The sequence below is a fragment of the Aquarana catesbeiana genome, linkage group LG06 (genome assembly GCF_042186555.1).
Source record: "Aquarana catesbeiana isolate 2022-GZ linkage group LG06, ASM4218655v1, whole genome shotgun sequence".
Lineage (NCBI taxonomy): Eukaryota > Metazoa > Chordata > Amphibia > Anura > Ranidae > Aquarana > Aquarana catesbeiana.
This window is the reverse complement of record NC_133329.1, coordinates 35869357-35886523: the sequence shown is the minus strand read 5'-3', so window position 1 is coordinate 35886523 and position 17167 is coordinate 35869357. Positions and strand designations below refer to the sequence as shown.

Here is a 17167-nt window from a genome sequence, read left to right as displayed (position 1 = left end):
TGTTCAGCTAAAGCTACAAGTTAGTGTAGTGCGACCTCTGCACAGTGTTCAGCTAAAGCTACAAGTTAGTGTAGTGCGTCCTCTGCACATTGTTCAGCTAAAGCTACCTGTAGAAGATTGGTGGTGTTTTCCTGATCTTATCACTACCGCAGACAGCTACATTATTCTAACATTGGTGTGGTGCGTCCTCTGCACAGTGTTCAGCTAAAGCTAGAAGATTGTAGAAGATTGGTGGTGTTCTCATACTATAGGCAGGCAGTTGATTCTGCTAGCTGCAGTATCAATATATATATATATATATCCCAGCTTAGTGCAGCTACATCTCACTGCAGGCCATTAGTATGTCTGGAAGGCCAACAAGGAGAGGCAGACAGTCACAAGCCAATAAAAGAGGGCAAGCAGGCTCTGTGTCTAGAGGCAACAGTGCTGGTCGTGGACACGGTGCATCCTCATCAGCACGTGACCATGGGACATGCTTGGCCTTTTTTTCGGCAGCTGGCCACGTTGAGCTGCAACACGCAGAAGACTTGGTCGAGTGGATGACCAAGCTGTCCTCATCCTCCTCATCCTCTCTCACCCATGCTCAGGGTATTTTGTCTGGCAAAGCAGCTGCTAACGTGGCCTCTTCTCTCGTCTCAATGGCATCAGTGTCTCCTTCCCTAGCCCCACCATGTCCTTCTGAGGAGTCCTTCGAACTGTTTGACCACGGTGTTGGGTACATGCTCCAGGAGGATGCCCAGCGTTTAGAAGGCTCTAATGATGATACTGAGCTAGATGAAGGCAGTAACGTGAGCATGGACAGAGGGGGTGCCCAAGAAGGACAGCAATCTGGCAGTCATGTTTTCCCTGCTGCAGCATACTGCCAGGTTTGCTCCAGTGATGAGGAGGGAGGGGATGATGAGGTCACTGACTCAACGTGGGTGCCTGATAGGAGAGAGGAGGAGGAGGAGGAGGAGGAGGAGGCACATCACCAACGAGGCAGGATGCCCTCCAGGGGCCAGCTTAAGGGCAGCACACTCACTGCATCACATCCCAAAGCTCCGCATGTGCAGGGCGCTGCGCGTTATTCCAAAAGTTCTTTGGTGTGGGCCTTTTTTGAGACAAGTGCATCAGATCGCACCGCTGCTATTTGCAACATATGTCTCAAGTGTATCTCGCGTGGCCAAAACATCTCCCGCTTGGGCACCACATGCTTGACCAGACATATGTTGACCTGCCATGCAGTTCGTTGGCAAGCGTATCTAAAAGACCCACACCAAAGAACAAAGAGGACCTCTCCTTGCTCCTCATCAGCTGAGATCTCCAACCCCACTATAACTTCAGTCCTCTCTGAGACCTGCACTGAGAATGAAGGTGTAGAATTAGGTGTGTCACAGCCAAGTACTTGTGGGCAATCTGCTTTTGGTACACCGACGTCAGATTATACCAGACAAATTTCCTTGCCCCAGCTGCTGCACCACCGAAAGAAGTTCGCTCCCAGCCATCCACATGCCCAGCGGTTGAATGCTAGCTTGGCAAAATTGCTAGCACTTCAACTGCTACCTTTTCAGTTGGTAGACTCTGCCCCCTTCCGTGAGTTTGTGGAATGTGCGGTTCCTCAGTGGCAGGTACCCAAACGCCCCTTTTTCTCATGGAAGGTGATTCCGGCTCTCTGCTGGCATGTGGAAGGCAATGTCCATGCCTCGCTGGACAGGGCGGTCAGCGGTAAGGTGCATATTACCGCTGACTCATGGTCCAGCAGGGACGTTACCAAAGTTTCACCGCGCATTGGGTGACTCTGCTTGCAGATGGAAAAGATGCAGGACAAGGTGCAGTAGTGTTGGAGGTTGTTCCGCCACCACGCCTCCAAAATGCCACTACAAATGATTTTGACACACCTCTCTCCTCCACCCCCTCCTCTTCTTCTTCCTCCATGGCCTCTTCCTGTGCTTTGTCCTCGGAACCAGCGGTGCTCCATAGGCGTTCAAGGGGCTACGCAAGTACGCAGGCCAAAAGATGCCAAGCGGTGCTTCAGCTGGTGTGCTTGGGGGACAGGAGCCACACTGGGGCAGAGGTTCTGTCAGCTCTGCAGGGGCAGGTTCAGAGGTGGTTGATGCCACGCCAACTTACGGCAGGAATGGTGGTTTGCGACAATGGCACCAACCTCCTCTCCGCCCTCCGACAGGGACAAATGACCCATGTGCCCTGTTTGGCTCACGTCCTTAACTTGGTCGTGCAGTGGTTCTTGGGCAGGTACCCGGGCTTACAGGATGTTCTTAGGCAGGCCAGGAAAGTCTGTGTGCATTTCTGCCAGTCATATAATGCCAGTGCTCGGCTGGCAGACCTCCAAAAGGAATTTACCCTGCTCAAGAACCGCCTAATCTGTGACATGCCCACCAGGTGGAACTAAACGTTGGTCACGCGGCTGCACAGCCAGCAGAGGGCCATCAATGAGTACCTGTGCGACTATGGCACCAGGACAGGGTCAGGGGAGCTTGTTTTTTTTTCTCCATGTAGGCCATGATCAGGGATGCATGCACTGTCCTGTCACCATTTGAGGAGGCCACGAGGATGGTGAGCAGAGACAGTGCATGCATCAGTGACACTGTCCCTCTTGTCCACCTGTTGGAGCACACACTGCGTGGAATAATGGACAGGGAACTTGAGGCAGAACAGAGGCAGGAAGAGGAGGACTTCCTTAGCTCTCAAGGCCCCCTTTATCCAGACAGTGTTCCTGCGTGCCCGCCGATCACACAGGAAGAGGAGGAGGAGGATTGTGTCAGTATGGAGGTGGAGCCTGGCACTCAGCATCAGCAGCAGTCTTTAAGGGATCATTTACAGTCCCAAGAAACACATGGACTTGTACGTGGCTGGGAGGAGGTGGCTGCGGATCATGTCATCCTTAGTGACCCAGAGGACTCCGGACCGAATGCCTCAGCAAACCTACGCTGCATGGCCTCCCTGATCCTGCAAAGCCTGCGGATCCTCGTATTCGTGGTATCAAGGAGAAGGAACAAAACTGGCTGGCAAACCTCCTTGATCCACGATACAAGGGTAAGGTTGCGGACCTTATGTTGCCGTTGCAGAGGGTACAGAGGATGAAACATCTTCGGGAGGCCTTGCAGAAAGGTCTGTGCAACGCGTTCCCAGAGACTGGGAGGTTACAAACTCCGGTTTCTGGACAACGTGTTGCTGAGGCTTCGGTCAGTCAAAGAAGGAGCAGTGGAGAAGTTGGCTGTCTGACCGATGCGTTCAGACAATTTTTTAGTCCGCAGTCCCAAGGTATGATCGGTTCCAGCAACCATCACCAGCGTCTGTTTTACATGGTGCAGGAATACCTAGGGGCAAGATCTGACTTGGACACCTTTCCCACCGAAAATCCTCTGGGTTAATGGGTCTTGAAGATGGATCACTGGCCAGAGCTTGCACAGTATGCAATTGAGCTACTGGCCTGTCCTGCATCCAGCGTTCTTTCGGAACGCACATTCAGTGCTGCTGGAGGCTTTGTAACCGATCACAGGGTGCGTATGTCCTCCGACTCGGTCGATCTACTGACCTTCATAAAAATTAATAAGTCTTGGATCACCACCAGCTACCAAGCACCTGATGCTGATGTAACCAAATAATTTTTTTGAAATGTCAGATCCCTTCAAAGACTGCCTATGCTGATATTGAGTGGCTATCCTGTTAGGCTTAGTAATTATCCTCTTCCTCCTCAATGATCATGCTGATAGCTTGTAAGAACATCTTTGGTTCTGGGCGCCACCACCAGTGCCTAAGGCCCAATTTTTCACCCCATGTTTAACAGGGGTGTGTAATTACAATTTTTGATGCAATTATTTGCAGCAGGGCTAGTTCCTGCGCTCCAACTAGAGTATCTGTGAGGGGTTGCAGTGTAGTGGCACCAGCACCAGTGCCTAAGGCCCAATTTTTCAGCCCCTGTTCAACAGGGACATGTTATTAGAATTCTTGATCTAATATTTTACAGCATGGCCCTGTGAGGGCTTACAGTGTTGTGGCCACAACACCACCTAAGGCCCAAATTTCTGCTGAGTATATAGGGCAAGCCCCTACTTTCAAACATCCAACTTACAAACGACTCCTACTTGCAAACTGAAGGAGACAACAGGAAGTGAGATGAAATCTACCCCTAGGAAGGGAAATTTTCTCCTGTAAGATTTAATATGGGAAAAACTTTTCTCCTTTCCACTGATGCTTTATCACCAATCCTTGTTTCAATAAAAACCCCAAATTTTCTAAAAACATCTGTCATTGGGACAAAAAGTGAGGTGAAATCTTCTGAAGAGGATCACAGACAGCAAATCAAATGTCACAGGGGTGATAACCCTTCCCTATGTTTTCCAAAAAGCTTAAAATAGATTTTTTTGCTGGAGCTAAACACGTTAAACATGTACAAGTTCAAAATTACAAACAGATTCTACTTAACAACAAACCAACAGTCCCTGTCTTGTTTGCACCGCCTATATACTGCTGTTCAGAGTATATAGGGCCTGGGCACCCCACACCTTTCCTTTTTTTAATTTGGGTGCGGGGTTCCCCTTAATATCCATACAAGACCCAAAGGGAGTGGTAATGGACTGGGGGGTACCCATGCCATTTGTCTCACTGATTTTCATCCATATTGCCAGGACCCGACATTACATTAAAGCCGCAAGCAGTTTTAAATGACTTTTATTCCTTTAAAAATGACATTTGGTGCAGGGACTGTTCTAAACACAGGAAACATGCGCCACTTTCCAGGCATACTTTAGACACCCCTCAGGTACGATATTTAAAGGAATATTTCACTTTTTTTTTTTTTTACTTTAAGCATCATTAAAATCACTGCTCCCGAAAAAAACGGCCGTTTTTAAAACTTTTTTTTGCATTGATACATGTCCCCTGGGGCAGGACCCGGGTCCCCAAACCTTTTTTAGGACAATACCATGCAAATTAGCCTTTTAAATGAGCACTTTTGATTTTGAACGTTTGAATCCCATAGATGTTAATGGGGTTCTAACGTTCGTGCAAATTTTCGGTTCGTTCGCAGGTTCTGGTGCGAACCGAACCGGGGGGTGTTCGGCTCATCATTACTGGCGAGTTAGTCTGCTATAGTGTGCTATTGTGCTTCTATTGTCAGTGTAGAATATCAGTTTAGTTTGAACCTAGTGATGGTTCAGTCAGTGTGACCATTCATTTTTACTTTAGTGTCAGTCTCATTTGTCACGTTTAATGCAGTATATTTGAGTGAGTTACTGTGTGTTTAACGCATTATATTTTAGTTTGTTACTACATATTTAATGCAGTATATTTGAGTGCTTTACTGCACATTTAACACAGTATATATCAGTGCATTACTGCACGTTTAACCGCTTCCAGACCACCCACTGTATACATACTGCGGCAGGGCGGCCTGGCCCGGCTGCGCAAAATCATGTACCCTTATGTGATTTTGTGCACGCAGTTTTGGCCACGATGGCCGCCGCGACCAAACGATCATTGACAGGATAGATGGATCAGCCATCCGTCTGTGTAAACAAGGCAGACCACTGATCTGTCAGGAAGGGAAAGAGTGATCTTGTGATTCGACTAAGCTAAATCACGGATCTCTATTTTTCTTCAGTGAAACAGTCCCCCTCACAGTTCCAAAGCACCTCCCTAGGACAAATTTAACCCTTTGATCGCCCCTGGTGTTAACCCCTTCTCTACCAGTGTCAATTATACATTGATCAGTGCATTTTTATAGAACTGATCACTTTATTGGTGTCACTGGTCCCCAAAAAGTGTCACTCAGTGTCAGATTTGTCCGCCGCAATGTCGCTCATTGGGATTTTTTTTACCAAAAATATGAAACAGAATACATATTGGCCTAAGTTGATGAAGAAATTTCATTTTTTTACATTTTTTTATTGGGAATGTTTTATAGCAGAAAGTAAAAAATATATATATTTTTTTTAAATTGTCTGTCTTTTTTGTTTATAGCGCAAAAAATAATAAAGCACAGAGGCGATCAAGTACCACCAAAAGAAAGCTCTATTTGTGAGAAAAAAGTATATCAATGCTATTTGGGTACAGCGTTGCACGTCTGCGCAATTGTCAGTTAAAGCAACGCAGTGCCGATTCGCAAAAAAAAAAATGGCCTGGTCAGGAAGTGGGTAAAACCTTCCAGAGCTGAAGTGGTTAACGTAGAACATATCAGTGTGTCACTGTACGTTTAATGCAGTATATATCAGTGTGTTACTGCACCATTAATGCAGTATATATCAGTGCGTTACTGCACATTCAACGCAGTACATTTGAGAGCGTAACTGCACGTTTACTGAAGTATATATCAGTGCGTTACTGAACATTTAACTCAGTACAGTGCCTTGAAAAAGTATTCCTACCCCTTGAAATTTTCCACATTTTGTCATGTGACAACCAAAAACGTAAATGTATTTTATTGGGATTTTATGGGATAGACCAACACAAAGTGGCACGTAACTGTAAAGTGGAAGGAAAATTATAAATGTTTTTTATCATTTTTTACAAATAAATATGTGAAAAGTGTGGCATGCATTTGTATTCATCCACCCTGCGTCAATAATTTGTAGAATCTTCTTTCGCTGCAATTACAGCTGCAAGTCTTTTTGGGGATGTCGCTCACCGGGCACTCTCATGCTGGCCGCCTGCCTGGCTCTCTCATGACGGCCGTCCGCCCGGCTCTCTCATGCCGGCCACACCTGTGGCCTGGCTGCAGAGAGGCCATAGTCTCGTAGCGGGCCACGGACTGGTGGTTGGGGACCCCTGCTCTATAGGAATACGGTGTATGAAGGTACCACCTACACACAAAGCCTAATTTTTCTGCACCTGTTACTTCTATCCAAAGTCTGCGAAACAGACACCAGAATTTATCCAAAAAATCTTGAATCTTGTTCCGAGTGCACTACATTGTGGCCTCGTCATACAGACTGGCTCCCCAAGCCGTTGTTTATAAAATAAATAAAGCTTGAATGGAAAATTGTCATTTTTTTGGCTTTATAAAAGGTCATTATTGCTGCAGCAGGCTCTATACATGGTACATATGTGCCACATTACAGACAGGCCCCCCCCCCCCAGGCACTATATTTAAAGTAATTTTTCATTTTGATGGTTTGACACACAACATGTCAAGCTGAGCTGTGTTATGACACTCCGCCTCTTTCATTTTCTATGCTAGTGCATCAACTATTGGAAAGTGACCTATGGGTCCCCTATTCTAAGTAAATTATACCACATATTTGATATACAGGTGGTGTGTTATTCTTGTTTTAAGGCATATTTATGAATAGCCAATGAATTTGTTTTGTATGTGTAGCGCCCACCTACTTAGGTGTGTGCTAGATAGTTTAGTTAGGGTAAGAGTTCAGGTAAAAATTCCAGCCATTACCCTGCTTTGGTTTAAGCCTGGCTGGGTTTGTTTTGGTGGGGAGGTATGACAGTGTAGAGTGGGGGTGTGACCACCTGCATTCTGTCAAAAGTGACACCTTGTCTGACCAGTGAGAGGTGCTGGAGGACAGGTTGTTTTAACACAGGATGTAGTTAGTTGAATGGATCACCCTGAGCCTATCATTAATTTGTATGGGCAGGGGTTTACAGGCCTATATAACTGTGGGTCACATGCTCCACGGGGGCTGTGGCTTGCTGATGGGAAGAGAACAGCAAAGGAAGACAGTATGTAGAAGCTGGTGCAGCTTAAGAACTCTCCCCTCCGGGGAGGGAAACATGCCTTCACAGGAGGAGAGATGGAGGAGATTACAGTAAGAATCTGCAACATCTAAAAAGGAGAGGCTGCTATTACCAACAGAAAATAAGGAAAACTGGGAGAGGACCCGAGTATAGCAATCATGGACGGTCGCTCAAATGTACACGTGAGTGCATACCCAGGGAAGCAGTATTTTCAAAGACTGAGGGTGCTGAGGATCACCCGGGGGGAAATTCCATCAGTCTATCCAAGAACTCTATTCAGAGTATAGTTCTTGGGACTTAACTTGGAGATACTGTGCGGTTGGGAAATGGTAGTAAACAGGAGGGAGAAGATTTGCAGACCATTACAGGAACCAAGTGAATAAGGCAGCTCATATCTCTAGAAGATTTGTTTCATATTCTTTCAGCAACGTGCTCATGGAAGGAATAAAGTTATTGTTCTTCATTCAAGACTGTTTGCGGTGTTATCAATGCAGGGAAGTGGGGGGGGCAATGGAACACACTGGTGGAAAGGAACGAACTATTAGCAGCTCCTACGGGGGTAGTGCGCTTAATATGTTTTCTGTAATAAATTAATATTTTTTATATACATCTGTGTTATGTCTATAAAGTCCATCATCTGCCGACTTATCTTTTAAAATTCAATTTATAGGGCCATGGAACTTTTATCTAGTTTTCATATCCACAGTACCACTTTGTGGTAAAATGACTTTCAATTATTTACAATGTTGGAAGAAAGTTTCTGAGTGTGAAATTCACCAAAATCATAAGCGGCCATGGTAATAAAAGGAGAGAAAGGAGAAAGCTTGCTGGACATCCCATTCCAAAACCAAGGGAATTAGTATTTTTAAATTGCCTATCCCCCGTCCATTCCTCAACGCACACACACACTGTTCTGAGAAGACTTTCCATAAGATTTTGGAGTGTACCTGTTCGAATTTTCAGGTAAAAGGGCTTTTTGAGGTTAGATCCTGATGTTGGATGAAAAGTCCTGGCTTGAGTTCCATCTCATCTTAAAGTTCTTCAGTAGTGTTGAGGCCAGGGCTCTGTGCAGGCCACTCTACTTTCTCCAGGATCCTCTGTGTCTCCCTCTGCCATTTCCCAATCCAATTTCTCTACAACAAGCTCACCAAACCATTTGCTTATGAAGTTGGCTTTGTGTACAGCATAGGCGTGCGTAGCCTATTGCACTAGGGTGTGCACCCCAAAGCTCAAACACACATACGTGTACATATATAATATGATACACATGTAGCGCTGGTAGATTTACGATCTACCATTGAATAGGTAAATTTAGTAAATTGCTCGCCATAAGAATTTAGATTTGCCTCTGTTCCAGCTTGGCTGACGTTGCGTGTACTTCTATACTAAGCCTGTGGGTGTCGTTGTTACCATTGGCTGGTGTTGGAAAGGCAACGTGTCGAAGCATATGGGTGCTTTTCTATCCCGGAGACAACTCGCGGGGGGTGGTCCTCCGAGTTGCATTCTGTGGGAGAGTATTTATGGGACAGATGCCATTTTTTGGGGTTCGTTTTACGGCCCTCCTGGCCGACAGGTATGCGCTAGAGTTCTACCTCGTGGTCCTCCGTCTTGGAGACCCACGCCGCTCCGGCGCAGGGGTGGGTTCAGAAGCTTGTCTGAGGCCTACCACAGCAGCCAAGGAATGGTCCTGAGCTGTCTATCCAAAGGGATGAAGCTGGACAGCCGAGGATATCCCAGGGGAGGACCCCTCATGGAAGGATCACGCAGAGTGCTGGTCTGGAGAGGGGCCTGGTGACTCGGTTGGAGGATGTATCCTAAAGTTACTTTACAGCATAGTATTGCCGGGTCGGCTTCAAGGTTCAAGTACTGTGTCTGAAGTTCATTACAACACTCATGCATCCTGTGGCAGAGGATTATACTAGTTCATCTTAAACAAGGTGGGGGTGGTCCTCCGAGTTGCATTCTGGGGGAGAGTATTTATGGGACAGACGTCATTTTTTGGGGTTCGTTTTACAGCCACCTGCTGGCCCTCCTGGCCGATAGGTACGCGTTAGAGTGCTACCTCGTGGTCCTCTGTCTTGGAGACCCACGCCGCTCCGGCGCAGGGGTGGGTTCAGAAGCTTGTCTGAGGCCTACCACAGCAGCCAAGGAATGGTCCTGAGCTGTCTATCCAAAGGAAAGAAGCTGGACAGCCGAGGATATCCCAGGGGAGGACCCCTCATGGAAGGATCACACAGAGTGCTGGTCTGGAGAGGGGCCTGGTAACTCGGTTGGAGGACGTATCCTAAAGTTACTTTACAGCATAGTATTGCCGGGTCGGCTTCAAGGTTGAAGTACTGTGTCTGAAGTTCATTACAACACTCATGCATCCTGTGGCAGAGGATTATACTAGTTCATCTTAAACAAGTCTGTGGCAGAGACTTTTGTTCGTGCTGCGTACTGGCTGCTAGGCAAGTGAGAGAGGCCTATCCAGGCGAGCAAAGATTGCGTCCCGCAAAGGGGATCGCATCCGATTACAAAGCTAAATTCTAAAGGACATTCACAAAGGATCTTACAGAAGGTATTTGAGTTTTCCCTGCAGTTCCCTTTCTACCTCTTTCCTGTTACTTCTTTCGTTGACTGTTGAATAAAGCATTAAAAACATACTCAAGTGTTGGTGCTTATATCGTCCGGAGGTAAACTCAACGGAACCCTAGACCCGGTGCCGGTGAAACAAAGGGAAGAAGATTGAAGGTAACAAGCCCGCTTAAACCAGCAGCTTCACCAAGTGTTATTGCTACACACACATTATATTGTCAAAAGTATTGGGACACCTGCCTTTACACGCATGTAGGATTCAATATTGAGTTGGCCCACACTTTGCAGCTATAACAGCTTCACCTCTTCTGGGAAGGCTGTCCACAAGGTTTAGGAGTGTGTCTATGGGAATGTTTGACCATTCTTCCAGAAGGGCATTTGTGAGGTCAGGCACTGATGTTGGACAAGAAGGTCTGGCTCGCAGTCTCCACTCTAATTTATCCCAAAGGTGTTCTATCGGGTTGAGGTCAGGACTCTGTGCAGGCCAGTCAAGTTCCTCCACCCCAAACTCACTCATCCATATCTTTATGGATCTTGCTTTGTGCACTGGTCTAAATCATTTGGGAGACGGGGGATTATGGTGTGGGGGGGAGGGGATTATGGTGTGGGGTTGTTTTTCAGGGGTTGGGCTTGGCCCCTTAGTTTTGGACAATTTCATGCTCCCAACTTTGTGGGAGGAGTTTGGGGATGGCCCCTTCCTGTCCCAACATGACTGCGCACCAGAGCACAAAGCAATGTCCATAAAGACATGGACTTAGGAAGGGTGGTGGAAAATTAACTTCAAGTGCAATAATTTACATTATAATAGTAACTAAAACATATAACATTAAGTCAGTGTAACAATTTAAAAAACAAAAATTCCAAAGTATAATGATGTGAACCTCCCAGCTAAAAAGTTGTTGCACTTGAAGTTAATTTGTATTGCAATTATCCATAAAGGGGTTTCCGCCAGCCCTGCTAAGTTTCTATTATGTCTTGTTTTCAAACTGATGTGTATTATATATAAAGATGCATATCACAGAGACCAGTATTATGGCAGCACTGATTGGCACCGATAGGCAGCACCGATAGGCCGCACTGTTGGGCACTGCTGGGCCCTGATAGGCAGCACTGATGGCCAATGATTGACAGCACTGATGGGCTCTGATTGGCAGCACTGATGGGCTCTGATTGGCAGCACTGATTGGCTCTGATTGGCAACACTGATGGGCACTGATAGGCAGCACTGATGGGCACTGATTGGCAGCACTGGGCACAGATTGTCAGCACAGATTTGCACTGATTGGCAGCACTGATGGACACTGGCAGCAATGATTGTCAGCACAGATTGGCAGCACTGATTGTCAGCACAGAGTGGCACTGATTGTCAGCACAGAGTGGCAGAACTGATTGTCAGCACAGATTGGCACCGATTGGCAGCACAGAGTGGCACTGATTGGCAGCACAGATTGGCAGAACTAATTGTCAGTGTCAGCACAGATTGGCACCGATTGGCAGCACAGAGTGGCAATGATTGGCACCACAGATTGGCAGTGATTGTTAGCACAGAGTGGCACCGATTGGCAGTACAGATTGGCAGAACTGAGTGTCAGCACAGATTGGCACCGATTGGCAGCACAGAGTGGCACTGATTGGCACCACAGATTGGCAGTGATTGTTAGCACAGAGTGGCACCGATTGGCAGTACAGATTGGCAGAACTGAGTGTCAGCACAGATTGGCACCGATTGGCAGCACAGAGTGGCACTGATTGGCAGCACAGATTGGCAGTGATTGTCAGCACAGAGTGGCGCTGATTGTCAGCACAGAGTGGCACTGATTGGGGAGAGGTAGTGAGGCTTGCTAGAGCCGTTGTGTGTGACACTGTCATGTAATGGGAGAAAGACCAACTGTCACAACACAGCCGCAATGTCGGGGGTGGGCAGGACCGAGGAGCTAACAACCACCAGCCAATGATTGGGTTGCTTAAGAAAGGGGCGGAGCCACATAAAGCAGCCCGCCCAGCCCCCTTCCCATTGGCTGGTGTTTGACAGCTGTTCGGCCGCCCACCCCCGAAAACACAGCTCAGTTTTGACAGATGGTCTTTCTCACTGCAAGCAGTGACATTACCGCACTGCCAGTTCACACACTCAGCACAGCGGCTCTGGCAAGTTTCATGATCTGCTGCCTGGGCTACCTGCCAGCGCAGGCTACACACTGTTATATGCAACATTTTGGGGCAGATCTTTGGAGACAGCTTGGAGTGATTAGGGTGTGCCCAGGCACACCCGGCACACCCCGTGGGCACGCCTATAGTGTACAGGGACATAATAACACTGGGACCAAAAAGGGGCCATTCCCAAAACTGTTGTCACAAGGTTAGAAGCACATAATTGTCTAAAATGTCTTTGCATGCTGCCACATTAACAGGAGCCTTTACTGGAATCACCTGACCTTAATGATTTGAAGGGAAATCCACTTTTGGCCATCTAGGTAGGTGAAGTTTTCCACAAAGTTTGGTTGTGTAGTATTTACTTAGGATTAGCTTCTCACGTGCACTGAATTCGTTTTTGGGCACTACAACTACCACACAGAAAACAGACACTCCATTATTATATAAAACCATTGTACTAGTGATGCATTCATATTCTAGTTTTGATTCGGAACATGTTTTTTGGACAAAAAGTGAAAATAGGTTTTAAAATACAGTGTATTTGAATAAATTAGGTAGCAAATTAAACTAATTAGTATTACCATTGCCTTCTCTCTGAGGACTTGTTCCATTTTCTCCTCCATCCGTATTCTCTCTTCCTCCATCTTATGCTTTAACTGTTCAATAGTCCTCTCGTAGTTCTCTCTTTCTTCATTTAATATCTGTCTCCAGTGCTCTTCTTGCATTTGTTGAATTTTTTCATGCATTTCCTCTATTTGTTTTCTAGCGTTTTCCTCTGACAAACAAAGCAAACAATGGGGTCAATTCAAAATGCAGTAAAATAATGCTTGCGGCAAATCAGTTGTGAAAGTGCAATTCACTAAGAATTTTGAGTTAATTACTGCATTATTTAACTACTTGACAACTGGGCACTTAAACCCCCTTCCTAACCAGACCAATTTGCAGCTTTCGGTGCTCTCACATTTTGAATGACAATTACTCAGTCATGCAACACTGTACCCATATAAAATTTTTGTCCTTTTTTTCACACAAATAGAGTTTTCTTTTGGTGGTATTTAATCACCATTGGGTTTTTTATTTTTTGTGCTATAAAAGAAAAAACACTGAAAATTCTGTAAAATAAATGAAATTTTCTTTGTTTCCGTTATAAAATTTAGCAAATTAGTAATTTTTCTTCGTAAATTTTGGCCACAATTTATACTGCTACATATCTTTGGTAAAAATAAGTACAGATCGGTGTATATTATTTGGTCTTTGTGAAAGTTATAGAGTCCAAAAGCTATGGTGTCAATATCTGAAAATTGATCACACCTGAAGTACTGACGGCCTATCTATATTCTTGAGACCCTAAAATGCCAGAAAAGTACAAATACCCCCCAAATGACCCCTTTTTGGAAAGAAGATATTTCATGGTATTTAGTAAGAGGCATGGTGAGTTTTTTGAAGTTGTCATTTTTTCCCACAATTCTTTGCAAAATCAAGATTTTTTTTTCTTTTTTTTTTTTTTTTTACAAAATTGTCATATTAGCAGGTTATTCCTCACACACAGCATATGCATACCACAAATTACACCCCAAAACACATTCTGCTATTACTCCTGAGTATGGCAATACCACATGTGTGAGACTTTTACACAGCGTGGCCACATACAGAGGCCCAACATGCATGGAACACCTTCAGGCGTTCTGGAGCACCCAGGCCAATTCTGACATTTCTCTCCTACATGTAAAAATCATCAATTATTTACTAGAAAATTACATAGAACCCAAAAACATTATATATGTTTTTTTTAGCAAAGACCCTAGAGAATATAATGGTGGTTGTTGCAAATATTTATCTCGCACGATATTTGCGCAGCAATTTTTTGAACGTTTTTTTTTGGGAAAAAAAACAGTTTTGTGCTTAAAAAAAAAACCAAAATAGTAAAGTTGGCCCAATGTTTTTGCATAATGTGAAAGATGAAGTTACACCGAGTAAATAGGTACCTAACATGTCACCCTTCAAAATTGCACACGCTCGTGGAATGGCGCCAAACTTCGCTACTTAAAAATCCCCATAGGCAACGCTTTAAATTTTTTTACTGGTTACATGTTTTGAGTTACAGAGGAGGTCTAGGGCCAAAATTATTGCTCTCGCTCTACCGATCGCAGCGATACCTCACATGTGTGGTTTGAACACCGTTTTCATATGTGGGCGGGACTTACATGTGCATTCGCTTCTGCATGCAAACACACGGACAGGAGCGCTTTAAAAAAAAAAAATCTTTTTATTGTTCTTTTTACTTTATTTATTTTAGTTTGACACTTTTTTCCAAAAAAAAAAAAATTTTGATCACTTTTATTCCTATTACAAGGAATGTAAACATCCCTTGTAATCGGAATATGGCATGACAGGTCCTCTTTACAGTGAGATATGGGGTCAATAAGACCCCACATCTCACCTCTAGGCTGGGAAGCCTGAAATAAAAAAAAAACGATCCTGGCTTTGATCGTAGCGTTGAGTCGGTAGAAGCATCGCAGGGCGGCGGGAAGGGGGGATGTCCCCTTCCGCCTCCCATAAGAACGATCAAGCAGTGTAACAGCAGCTATGATCATTCTTATGGTGTAGAGAATCGCCAGCTGAAAAAGCTGATATCTGAATGATGCCTGTAGCTGCAGGCATCATTCAGATATCCCCGCACAAAGTCAATGACGTCCTATGACGGCGGGCGGGAAGTTGTTAAAACACTTTTTTTTTTTAACACAAAGTTGTCCATTTATAACATTTCTAACACATAGCATGTACATACCAAAAATGACACCCCTAAATAGATTCTCCTACTCCTCCTGAGTACGGCGATACCACATGTGTGAGACTTCCACAGCCTGGCCACATACAGAGGCCGAGTACAGCCGAGTATGGCTGAGTATGGCTGAGCATGGCTGGGCATGGCAGAGCATGGCTGAGCATGGCTGGGTATGACTGGGCATGGGTGAGTATGGCTGGGTATTGTAGAGTATGACTGGGTATGACTGTGTATTGCAGAGTAGTGCGGGGTGTTGCGGAGTATTGCGGGGTGTTGCAGAGTATTCCGGGGTGTTGCAGAGTATTCCGGGGTGTTGCAGAGTATTGCGGGGTGTTGCGGGGTATTGCAGAGTATTGCGGGGTATTGTAGAGTATTGCAGGGTGTTGCGGAGTAGTGCAGAGTATTGCGGGGTGTTTCAGAGTATTGCGGGGTGTTGCAAAGTATTGTGGGGTGTTGCAGAGTATTTCGGGGTGTTGCAGAGTGTTGCAGAGTATTTCAGGGTGTTGCAGAGTATTGCGGGGTGTTGCAGAGTAGTGCAGAGTACTGCGGGGTGTTGCGGAGTAGTGCAGGGTATTGCAGGGTATGGCAGAGTATTGCAGGGTGTTGCAGAGTATTGCGGGGTGTTATGGAGTAGTGCAAAGTATTGCAGGGTGTTGCGGAGTAGTGCAGAGTCTTGCAAGGTAGTGCAGAGTATTGTGGGGTGTTTCGGAGTAGTGCAGAGTATTGCGGGGTGTTTCGGAGTAGTGCAGGATATTGCGGGGTATTGCAGAGTATTATGGGGTATTGCAGAGTATTGCGGGGTATTGCAGAGTATTGCAGGGTATTGTGGGGTATTGCAGGGTATTGTGGGGTATTGCAGAGTATTGTGGGGTATTGCAGAGTATGGCACGGTATTGCAGAGTATTGCAGGGTATTGTGGGGTATTGCAGAGTATTGTGGGGTATTGCAGAGTATTGCAGGGTATTGCAGAGTATTGTGGGGTATTGCAGAGTATTGCAGGGTATTCCTGGGTATTGCATCGCACTATAATATGGAGGGATGGCTGAGCATGGATGGATGGCTGCATGTGATTGTATTTGTCACTGAGCACTGCAGCGTTGTGGGCACTACAGATGCAGCCCACAACGCTGCTACCATCTGATCCCTCCCCCTCTCCTCCCCCTCTGTACCGATCGGTACAGAGAGGGGAGGGAGGAACCGGCGTCATGACATGACGCCGGTTTGTTTACATGTGATCGCTCCGTCATTTGACGGAGCGATCACATGGTAAACGGCCGCGATCAGCGGCTGTTTACAGTTTACCGTGATGTGCCGGGTCCTCTGGACCCGGCGGTCACGGATGTTCTCGGATGGGCGCCCCAGGGGGCGCGCGAGAGCAGGATTCTGGGAGGACGTCCCAGGGACGTCCACCCAGGATAACCCGACCGCGCTGTAGCCGTCTTTCGGGTATGGCCCGGTCGGCATGTGGTTAATGCAGTAATTTACAGCATTGAGTTGGTTGCTAAGGAGCGGGCTGGGAAGCCGACGGCTGAGTCCTTAACAACAGATGACTCATCAGCTGTCAGTGGATCCACTCACCAATGCATACCAGACCCTTATCTGAGCATGCAGCCCGGCAGGCCAGGCCACATGCCACCATGCCAAGCCACATGCCCTTAACATGGGGGGTGGGTGCTTTGGGGCGGGGGGGCTCTGCCCCCTCACCCAAAGCACCTTGTCCCTATGTTTATGGGACATCATGCCCACAACCCTGGACGGTTGTTGTGGGGTTCTGCGGGCAGAGGCTTATCTGAATTTGGAAGCCCCCTTTAACAAGCCCCCCGGATTCCAGTCCCTCCCTATGTGAATGAGTATGGGGTACATTGTACCCCTATCCATTCAACAAAAAAGTTGTAAAAAAGTAATAAAAACTCAGAGACAGTTTTTGACAATTCCTTTTTAAAAAAAATAAAAAAAACAGTAACCCCC

General features: G+C 46.2%; 2 protein-coding genes across 5 annotated transcripts in view; one reads left to right on the top strand and one right to left on the bottom strand.

The window, feature by feature from the left end:
* Positions 1–17167, top strand: part of LOC141148310 (guanylate-binding protein 1-like) — a 1084899-nt gene that overhangs the window by 688588 nt on the left and 379144 nt on the right. The window lies entirely within an intron of this gene.
* Positions 1–17167, bottom strand: part of LOC141148309 (guanylate-binding protein 6-like) — a 291205-nt gene that overhangs the window by 18378 nt on the left and 255660 nt on the right. For all 4 annotated transcript variants that reach the window (XM_073635616.1, XM_073635620.1, XM_073635613.1 and 1 more), the window contains one exon: positions 12996–13189. In XM_073635616.1, coding sequence (XP_073491717.1) covers positions 12996–13189 — 194 coding nt within the window. The remainder of the gene's footprint in view (positions 1–12995; positions 13190–17167) is intronic.